Source organism: Scomber scombrus, chromosome 9 (assembly GCF_963691925.1).
Source record: "Scomber scombrus chromosome 9, fScoSco1.1, whole genome shotgun sequence".
In the NCBI taxonomy this organism is placed as follows: domain Eukaryota; kingdom Metazoa; phylum Chordata; class Actinopteri; order Scombriformes; family Scombridae; genus Scomber; species Scomber scombrus.
Window position 1 is genome coordinate 19,404,392 of NC_084978.1, and position 10,849 is coordinate 19,415,240.

General features: G+C 45.1%; 1 protein-coding gene across 1 annotated transcript; it reads left to right on the forward strand.

Annotated features, from left to right (window-relative positions):
- Window positions 1-6,351: 6,351 nt before the first annotated feature.
- egr1 (early growth response 1) lies at window positions 6,352-10,574 on the forward strand. The gene is made up of 2 exons (XM_062425818.1): window positions 6,352-7,034; window positions 7,972-10,574. Exons 1-2 carry the CDS (start codon window positions 6,824-6,826, stop codon window positions 9,297-9,299), a joined length of 1,539 nt encoding a protein of 512 aa, XP_062281802.1. The 5' UTR covers window positions 6,352-6,823; the 3' UTR covers window positions 9,300-10,574.
- Window positions 10,575-10,849: the final 275 nt, after the last annotated feature.

The following is a 10,849-nucleotide window of genomic DNA, read 5'->3' on the forward strand; positions in this document are numbered from 1 at the left end:
GGAGGGATTGAGGGGGGCGGTGTGAGGGGAGGAGGGAGAGGGGCTTACCTGAATCAACCTGTCGTAACTGCCCTCGGGCCCACCTGTCAACAACCCAGCAACAGTCGCTTTCTCTTTCACTCTAAGTCTCTGTCTCAGTCACTTTCTGGCTCTACATTTCCATCACTTCCTCTGCCTCTGTATCTCTCTTTATCCATTTATCTCTTTTTCCTTTCACCCTCTCTACTCCTTCACTTCACTTCACCTCAGACACTACAAAACAAATAACTCACCTGAGCAGATGTGCCTCCCTGACTGTCATTTTCACTTCACAGCAAGTTATTGGGAACAGCTCTGGCCATTGGACCCAAGGAGACTATTTGTCTTGGCAACTCTTGATCTGACTCAAAACTCAAATAAACTCTGGAGAACAACTTAACACGCGTGTGCGTGTGTGTGTGTGTGTGTGTGTGTGCGTGTGTGTGTGTGTGCGTGTGTGTGTGTGTGTGTGTGTGCGGGTGTGTATGCCTTGCCTGTTTGTAAAACACCTGGTTTAAACAGGTCATCCTTTGAGAGACGGGGTGATTTCAGGGTAAGTTTACCAAATCTTCAGTAGCTCAGGCTTTGTGTTTATAACTCCTGGTTCATAGAGGAAAAGATCAAATCCAAACTATCTTGCCTTTCTTACCATTCTCTCAATAAACGTCACCGGCCAAGGAGTGAGCAAGGGTGATGGCGTGACCGCCTGATGCAATAATAAACCCACGCTGCTTAAAGCCGCTCTTCCACATAAACAGATGTGGACTGGCAGGGCTCCATGTGACTGTGGATTAAAGCAAAGTTAAAATTCCTTCAAAAAATCTGAAGACTGTAGTAGAATAAAAACAGGTCTGTGAGCCTGGATGTTTTCTGTCTGCTCGAGTACGTATGTACATGAGTCACACCCACACGTGCTTGCTAAAGACAACAAACCAGTTGCTGCTCAGTCGGGACGCTGAGGCCACATCTTTCTTCCTCCCTCGCTCCTGGTCTCTCTTCCTGTCTCTCTCTCTGCCCTATGAAGACGTCAGCAGTGTGGGGAGCAGTTGGTTCTTGTCAGCACAGTCAATCAGCGAATAAGGAGCTTTGTCCTGGTGCAATAAGGCATAACATCCTGGCACCTTTGAAGTAGCTTATGAGGTTTTCGTAAAGTTAAAATTATTCTGGTCTGTGCCTGATTTTCTCTTCCACAAAGTGAGTGGCAGCTGATGAGGCTGGTTGAATGTTGAACATGTAAGGTGTTAAACTTATTGACAGGAAGGAAGAAAGAGGAAAGTACACTCAGAGATTTTTGTGATAGGCGCTTTACTGAAGATGCAAGCAAGAGCTTGCATTTTCAGGTTTTATCTGGGTTACAGTTTGTACCAAGTGTGAGATGACCCAAATCTCATCTCACAATCAATAGCAGCACAGCAGGTACACTTACATCTAGATAGGTTAAATTCAATGGCATTTAAAAAAAATAATATGAATTTTAAGCATTGGCTTAGTCACTAATCTTTCACTTGACCTGATGAGGCTAATGTACTGGCTTCTCAATCCTGAAACAATAAATCATAAAGAACTGTAACACTAAAGATGCCATACAGAGATCTGACCCGTTTGACATTGTTTCTGTCAACATGGGGTCTCACCGCCCACAGATTATGGTAGACACAGCTCAGACAAACACCGAAAAGTGTTTTGTGACAACCTTTAAATGTTACCCATTGCTGTACAGTGACTGTGACAAACACTGCGTGGTGTGGGGAAGCCCCTTCGTTCAATGTGCTACCGGTGACTCATCAGGAGCTGAAAGGTCAGGGGTCAGATCTTTTGTCACAAGCATCAAACAAACAGACCGGGGACTTAGTGAGTCACCCATCCTTGGGGACATGGTGGGGTCGATTTGGGGGGGGGCTTTGTTCAGTGTTCAGTAATTGTCTCTCTGTCACCTACCCCCTACAGAAGACAACAACGGGCAGATAAGCAGATAGAGCAGCTATTCGATGCCGGGTCCCTGTTTCTGTGTGGTATGCTAACACCAGTTCTGCTCCACAGCTTGGGGGGGTAATACGACAAGGAGGTTTGCCTGCAATGACGGTGAAGAGCAAGCAGATTGTTTTTCAAACATCACCGGGGCCTTAAGCATTAGTAGGTCAGTTTCATCAATAAAAGAAAACATGTGATCTTATCCACACCATAATCAGATGCGGCTAACACAAGGCCGGCATTCCACAGCAGCATTCCTGGACTCCTCTGAACAGAGCAGAAAAATGTCTGGCTGCTTAAGCGCAGCAACAGGTGGTGTGGTGTAATCTTCTGCATTGTTTTGTAATAGGCTGTGTTATATTTAAATAAGCAAGCCAAAGTTTATGATGACAGGAACACTGAGCTGAGGTGTCAAGTATTTAAACAGACATACAGCGCTGGATGTCTTCATCGGCTGCAGTTTCCAGAATCCCATTGGATCAGTTTGGCTTTTTATGCATGTCAATTAGTCCAGAGATGTTTCATTCTTTACGACCCCTTTACGCTGCCAGTTTCCTCAATGTTTCCGACAGATTTTATCCCTCTCACGCCAGTTCGTCTTTTCCCAGGCACATCTCACTCTGCGTGTAAAAGGTCAGGCAGCACACTCCTGCTGGCGTCACTTTAAAAGCTGGGAGAAAAGTGACATTTATCAAATACCCTCCTATCAAGTTCTCTGCTCCTCTCCCCATCACTCTATGACTATAGGCTAATATTCGGCTTGTCACTCTGCCCAAAACGATCAGGCCTCCACTCCTCTCCCATTTAATTATCAACTCGCTCAGTGTGTAACACAGGCCCAAACACATACAGGCCACATTTCAATTTCTATCATCTTAAAATCCGCTTCCTCCCTCCCACTATCCCACTTGGCAAAATAAAACTATGATAACTGCAATATGTGCTCCAAAATATCCAGCTCCTCTTTCTTTCTCTCTCTGTCTTCATCCCTCCCTCCTCATCGGCTCTACCACATTATGTAACATTCAGGCTTGGGTAACTGTTCCTGTCCACCTTCTAATCTTGGCATACACACCTGTATGCTAATAGGGAGGGATTGCACCAATGGATGGTGTGGGTGGAAAGGGAGGTGAGGAGGTGTGACCGAGGAGTTTCTTTTTGTTTGTCTGTCCTGTCTTCCTGTCTGACTGCCTGGCATTGGCAGCTGACAAATGCTAGCGCAAAACTTGGTATTTGCTCCCACATACAGTATGTGGGTGTGAGGATTCTCTCTCTGTCTTTCTATTTTCTATTTTTCTATTGCCCTCACCCTTCCTTCCCACTTTCTCCAGCTCTCTTTTTCAACCTGCCTCCATCTCCTCACAATCTATATATCTCTCTTTCTTTGCTTTCTCTTCTCTCTACCCTTATTTTTATATTCCAACTCCTCGCTTCCTCCTCTGTTTTTTTTTTTTTTTTGGCTACAATGTGTACTTCCTCATCTTTTCTCTGTGGCAGATTGGGGCATGATTAAATATTAACCAGGGCTTGTGCAGGGTGTGTTTGTGTATGTGTGAACAGGGGTGTGGTGACTGCATAGGTAATGGGAGAGCCTTTCTTTCGTGGCGGCTGGCAGCGCGTTGGAGTTTCATCAGGCGAGGACTCCTCTGGCTGGTTTGTGTGGGCAGCAATGGGAAACACATCGAGGAAAATGAACCGGCTGACCGAAAAACACACACACACACACACACACATACACACACACACAAACATGCAACAGTGCACACATCGTGAGTATCTACATCCACACACACACACACACACACACACACACACACACACACACACACACACACACACACACACACACACACACACACACACACACACACACACACACAGACACACACACACACACAAACACACACAGACTAATTCTCCTTCCCTTGCCCTTACAGCATCTGGCTTCCACCCCCCTCCATGCATCAGAGTGAAGTAAGGCCCAAACAGCCACTGTGAACTGTTTATCATCTTTATTACTTTATTACTTTTCTGAGAGTTTTCCCTAACCTGATTTTATTACATTGTCATCAGATGATGAGTTCTCTCATCTGCTCCCTCTACTCTTTCTTCTTTCCTTTGCCACAGATTTATCGACCTTGGTAACTGATGCATGACAGTAGCAGTGGATGCAGACAGGTGTTTGGATTTGGTATCATCACCTCACCACACAGACACAGTCACTTTGTGTAACTCACCATCATCATGTCCCATTCTTTGTCCCCTCCAAATAACAGGCCTAGAGAAGAGAAGTATTTCTCTTGCTGAAAGACAAAATTTAAACTAAACTTTTCAGAGTGTGTGTGCGCAGTGGGGGAACCATTTTCCTACTAAAATACAACACTGCGGTGCGGTGCCACATACCTTCAAAAGTTATTAAATCTGATCATTTATATGTATCTGACTGTATGAATAAACAACATTACACATTCTCCAGCTGCGCCCTCTACTTCAGGCTTATTTGGATTTTGTGAAGGAGCCTCTGCTCCAGATCATCCATAATATATGACAGAATTTTGCTATCAGTCTAATGGGGGTAAACAGAGAGATTTGCCAGAGGCTGAATGGGAAACGCCTGGGAGAGAAAACAATCCAGTAAAGACTTTAAACCTACTGTGTCTACCCGAATTATGTTCTAAGGCCATATTTATCTATCTATCTATCTATCTATCTATCTATCTATCTATCTATCTATCTATCTATCTATCTATCTATCTATCTATCTATCTATCTATCTGTCTCTGTCTCTGTCTCTGTCTATCTATCTATCTATCTATCTATCTATCTATCTATCTATCTATCTATCTACCTATGGCACCAACACCTGTAGATGAAAAGCAGCTTGAGCATGATGAGCAATGCAATCAGCAGACCTTGATGAGTCTAAATCAAATGATATTTGACGCGTGCGTCTCTTACCTGCGGTGCCCTCTCCAACCCACCCGCTCTCTCTCTCTCTCTCTCTCTCTCTCTCTCTCTCTCTCTCTCTCTCTCTCTCTCTCTCTCTCTCTCTCTCTCTCTATCTCTCTCTCTGGCCACCTCAAACTGTCCTGCCCACGATGTTTCACAAGGAGGTTGGTCGCATATAGATCCAGTCTGCAGCAAGGGAAACACATTGATTTCCCGTCAGCATCCACCGAGGAGTGCTGGCGCGCCAGCCGAAGCTGGAGCAGCCGGGGGGAACATCGGTATCCCGCAGGCGTCCTGGCAGCTGTGCGCAGCGTTGTTAATGCGGCCCATTAGGCCTCTGAGTGGCAGAGAGATTCCCCGAATATTGAGCCGGGGACACCCCTCAATTAGACGGATTGCACCGCACCTCGTCAGCATCCGTGGCTATCTGCTCTCATTAATCAATGACACAGTGGAGAGAGATGGAAAGTTAATTTAGAGGAAGTTTGCTACCAGCAAGCAGAGTTTGCACACTCACAGGCTGTATTTTAAGCCGTAGCCATAGCATATCCATACTTATATCAAATGTCAAAAGCAATTGAACATGTCGCTAATAATTGCTCACAAATATGCCTATAGGCTTGTAGAAATGTAATGACAATGTATCTTCCAACCCTAACTCTGTATGAAAATAGTGTTTCAGCATGGAATATCTGTGTTTAAGTGGCTTTAATATAAACTGAATAGATTCTGCATATTATGGAAAGAAACTCATACAGAATTGCGCACAAGCAGACAGATCTCAAATGTTCAAACATTAAATAAATAAATGTAAAGCAGTTTGTCTGTTGCAGTAAGTCTATCGTTCAGCTGAATCTTGTATTTTAAACAGAGTGGCAGGATTCTGCTGCTGACATTAGTTATTGTGAGCGCTGGACATGATTTGCACTCCAGCCTCTCATTCACTGCCAAGCAGCGATCAGCGCTGCCTCAGGAAGTTCCAAATAAGGACAGGGAAATGGAAACCCACCGGAATAGATCCTTATGTAGTCACGACCTTATAAGGAACGGCGGAGCCGGGCTTTCCGGCAGCAGCGCAGCCTGCTGCACAGATGGGAAATCCAAATCAAATCTATGGGGCGACGGGGAGAAAGCAAGAATTATGCCGCTGTCTCGCGGAGCTGTTCTGCTATGAAGATACATTGATTCGGGACAGAGGAAGAGCGGCGTTGTCTTCGCAATTTACTGTGAGAGCTTAATATAAAGTCTCTCCTCTCTGCTTTTCCCCCAGGCCAGCGTCATGTGTCCTCCACTGCAGTGCCTAAATATGGGCTTCCTCCGCTCCAAATATGGACATCTACGTCACGGCAAGAGTGTATAAAACAAGCGGGGAAACCTCTCAGCTCAGAGAGAGTGCTGAGAGCCCACTAGCGCAACTGTTAGAGCAGAGATAGACAGACAAACACATAGAACTCCCTAACTGAGAAATATCACACCAAAAGTAAAAAGTCAATTCAAAACAACATCCATCCAAGAGGGTCAATACCCGATTGGATAAGTCATTTATACAAAGAAATATCAAGATTAATCAGTTGGTTAATTTTGATGAATACAGGGAATGAGTATAAAGGACACTTTTGATTTTTTCTGAAAAGACAAGTGGATCTTTACTCATCTCCGAGAGAAGGAGGAAAACAACTGGACAACTGGAGCGCAAGAGTTACGAAGCAAGGCAGAAAACAGCATCTTCCTCGGCATCAGCAGAAGTGTGCAGCGCTCCCTGAGCTGGGCTAAGTGATTCCCTCCACCTGCGAGGCACCGCTCTGTCAGCGTGCACCCAGCCTCCCTGCACTCCGCACCAGCGACCAGCGCAGCCTCAGCCCTGCAGCTCAAGCACCAGCAGAGGATGGCTGCAGCCAAGACCGAGATGATCCTCCCAACCCTGCAAATCTCAGAGCCTCTGAGCTTCCCTCACTCCCCCATGGATAACTACCCCAAGCTGGAGGAGGTGATGATGCTCAGCTCTGCAGGGACCCCCTTCCTCACCGCCTCTGCACCCGAAGGTGCAGGCTTTGGCTCTGGAGAGCCAGGGGAGCAGTACGACCACCTTGCTGGAGGTAAGAGATGGAGACTTGTTTTGCTTCTACTTCTCTCTCTAAAACTGAACTAAAGATAACTAATCACGCCTGCTGACCTACACTAAAACTTCATATTAAAAATAAATAGATGTGTAGCTTTATTTATTTTTGATGTTTTGCTGTGTATTATTAATTATTATGAATTCATTTTATAATCAAAGATAACTGCATTTATTTAAGATTTTAGTCTATATCAATTTGTTTTTTAATAGTACATGGAAATTTTAAACAAGTGAAATTGCAGGCTACAATCAAATTGTAATATTAGCTGACTGGACATAATGCATGCAAAAACAAACACAAACAACTGGGCAATTAAAAAACATCTTGCTTAATACCAATTAATCGATAGCTCTAAATCCTTGTTGACTCTCGGAGGACTTAAACACTGCTCAGTCACGGCATGCCTCTAGACACTCCTACAGCTCAATTCAAAATGCATTCCTAAAACCAGCTGAACTGCAGTTTCAGTAATCAATTGCCTCAGGCTCAGTGATGGGCTTCAAGATTCAAGAATGTGTATGTGTTCGGTGTGTGTGTGTGTGTGTGTGTGTGTGTGTGTGTGTGTGTGTGTGTGTGTGTGTGTGTGTGTGTGTGCGTGTGTTTGTGCGTGTGCGTGCGCAAGACAGGAAGACAGAAATAATGAAAGAAAGATCGAGAGTTAAAGCAGAGGAAAATGAGAGTATAGAAAGGCTTAGCTTGCATAGCAGCTCTTGCTGAGATATGGAAGAGATAATTTTAGAGCTGAGGGGGAAAGAGTTTAGTTGGAGGGGATTTCTCTGCGTGGGCACCTGACTGATCTGTTACAGAATAGAGGGGTGACACACTGTCCACAGCTCTGCCAGGATTCCCCTCTCTCCTCGTTTGGATATTGACAGTTTGATTAATGTGTCCCCTTTCTCTCCTCTCCCTGCAGATACGTTACCTGATATCCCCTTCAACTGTGAGAAGTCAGTGGCGGAGCAGGCCTACCAAACTCAGAAGCTGCCCCCCATCTCTTACACAGGCCGCTTCACTCTGGAGCCCGCAACCTCCTGCAGCAACAGCCTCTGGGCGGAGCCAATCTTGGGCCTGTTCACTGGTCTGATGGGCAATATTCCTTCCAGCTCCACCTCTTCCTCTGCTGCCTCACTGACCATCTCGTCCTCCCCTTCATCCATCCCATCCTCCTCCACTTCCTCCTCTTCTACCTCCTCCTCATCTCAGAGCTCCAGCCTCAGTTCCTCCATCCACCACAGCGAGCCCAACCCCATCTACTCAGCCGCCCCGACCTACTCCAGCCCCAACTCTGACATCTTCCCAGATCAGGGCCAGTCTTTTTCCAACTCAGTGGGAACAGTGCAGTACCCTCCTCCTGCCTACCCTAATAGCAAGACCTGCAGCACAAGCTTCCCTGTACCCATGATTCCTGACTACCTCTTCCCTCAGCAGCAGGGAGAGATCAGCCTTGTGCCCCCTGACCAGAAGCCCTTCCAGAGTCAGTCAAGCCAGCCCTCCCTCACCCCTTTGTCCACCATCAAGGCCTTCGCCACCCAGACTGGTTCTCAGGACCTAAAGAACGTCTACCAGTCCCAGCTGATTAAGCCCAGCCGCATGCGCAAGTACCCCACCCGGCCAAGCAAGACACCTCCACATGAGAGGCCCTACGCTTGCCCCGTGGAGACCTGTGATCGTCGCTTCTCACGCTCTGATGAGCTGACACGCCACATTCGCATCCACACAGGCCAGAAACCCTTCCAATGCCGCATCTGCATGCGCAACTTCAGCCGCAGCGACCACCTGACAACACACATCCGCACTCACACTGGTGAGAAGCCCTTCGCCTGCGAGATCTGTGGACGCAAGTTCGCCCGCAGTGACGAGAGGAAGAGGCACACAAAGATCCACCTACGGCAGAAGGACAAGAAAGCAGAGAAGGCAGGAGCAGTGGTGGTAACTGCAGCGCCGGTATCGGCTCCCTCACCTGCTTCCAGCTACCCCTCTCCCATCACCTCATACCCCTCTCCAGTGTCTTCTTACCCCTCTCCCGTCACCTCGTGTTACTCCTCTCCCGTTCACACTTCCTATCCATCTCCTTCCATCGCTACCACCTACCCATCAGTCTCCATGTCCAGCACCTTTCAGTCCCAGGTAGCCTCTTCCTTCCCCTCTTCAGTTGCCTCCAACATCTACAGCTCCCCCGTCCCAACCCCCCTATCAGACATGCAGACCACTCTCTCCCCAAGGACAATCGAGATTTGCTAAGAAAAGAAAAAAAAACTGTTTTTAATCTCTCCGCGCTTCTCATTCCTTAAGGTTCTTTGAGGGGAAAGAAATAAGCATCAAAAGACTTTGTTTTTCCCCTCCAAAAAGCACTTTTCTCTCTGCTCCCTGTGCAGTGTTAGGTGAATCTTGAGATTTACCTTAAAGTGAGAAAAAGACACATGTCAAGGACTGGGCAAAGACAATAGAAGATGAAAAGGGATTTTTCCGTCTCTGTAAAACAAATGCAGCGCTTCAAATGCATAAGGGACTCAACAGAGACCGACTAGAGACGGGCACCTACGGGTCTCTGCTATTAGGTCGACAAAAACCAAGAGACAAACAGATAGAGGGAAGTTTTCCAGCAGTTGTGGTGCTAAGGCACGTCCACCCTTGCAGGCACTCATACAGTACTAAAGACAATGAATGATATACATAAGCTACCATATATGTATATTGTACATGTGCCATGTTTCGTTTTTATCATTCTTTGGTACCATTGATGTGAAAAATTATTTGCATATTTGCATTGTATTATTTGAAGTGAGCAGGGCCATATTTTCTACATATTTTCTCTATTACGTAGTGATGATGCTGTGATACGTTTTGACATTGTTTGAAAAAAAGCACTTAAGTATTCAAGCATGAGTAAGAGTGATGTTAGTTTCTGTTTGTAAATATCATCCACTGGTACTATCTTTTTCTCTCTTTCTCACATGTGACATATCGCTCGGTTATATGGAAAAACAGAGAAAAGAAAAAAACATTCAAAAAAAAAAAACCTAAACAAGACAAACGCTCCCGTTATTTGGTGCCTTTTGTGAAGCCTTGCTGATGTTGTGACTCGGCTGCGTGCGCGAGAGGATGCACTGCATCTCGCCTTAAGGGTTGAGGGAATATTTTTGTTACAGAATGTAAGTCATGCTCGGAGGGAGGAAAAGGGATGAGATATGAGGGCACCGCTTCATTTCATTAGAATGTAAGCAAAAAAGGAGAAAAATTATAAAGTATATTTTTGTAAAACTTAAGTGTAAATATCCACATCTTCAAGAGCTGGAATGTTGAAGTTACCTACTGAGTAGGCATGGGATTTTTTTGTATGTTATATACATGCAGTTCATTATTTTGTGGTTATCTTTATTTTGTATTGTGTTTGTTAAAACAAGTGACTGTTCCTGGCTTCTAAACACATTGAATGCGCTTAACTGCCAATGGGATATTTGATGTACAAGATATCCTCCCAGAAATGAATTATAAATAAAAATATGAATATATGTATATTTGTTTTCATAATTTATTGTTTGACTCCTTTGTTTTCAAATATTTCCATTGGTACCATTTCATAGAAAGACATCTTCATCACATACCACTCTTCATTTTGTCATGCACATCCCTCATGCTAATCTTTCATACATGAACATCACATATTCCATAATTTTACATGTTAATTGTATGCAGATTATTAGTGGATTTATACCACAACTTCACATCACAGAGAGCCACCCCTTAATTTAAAAAGAAAAATCTGCACACTATAATCTTACGGAAACTCT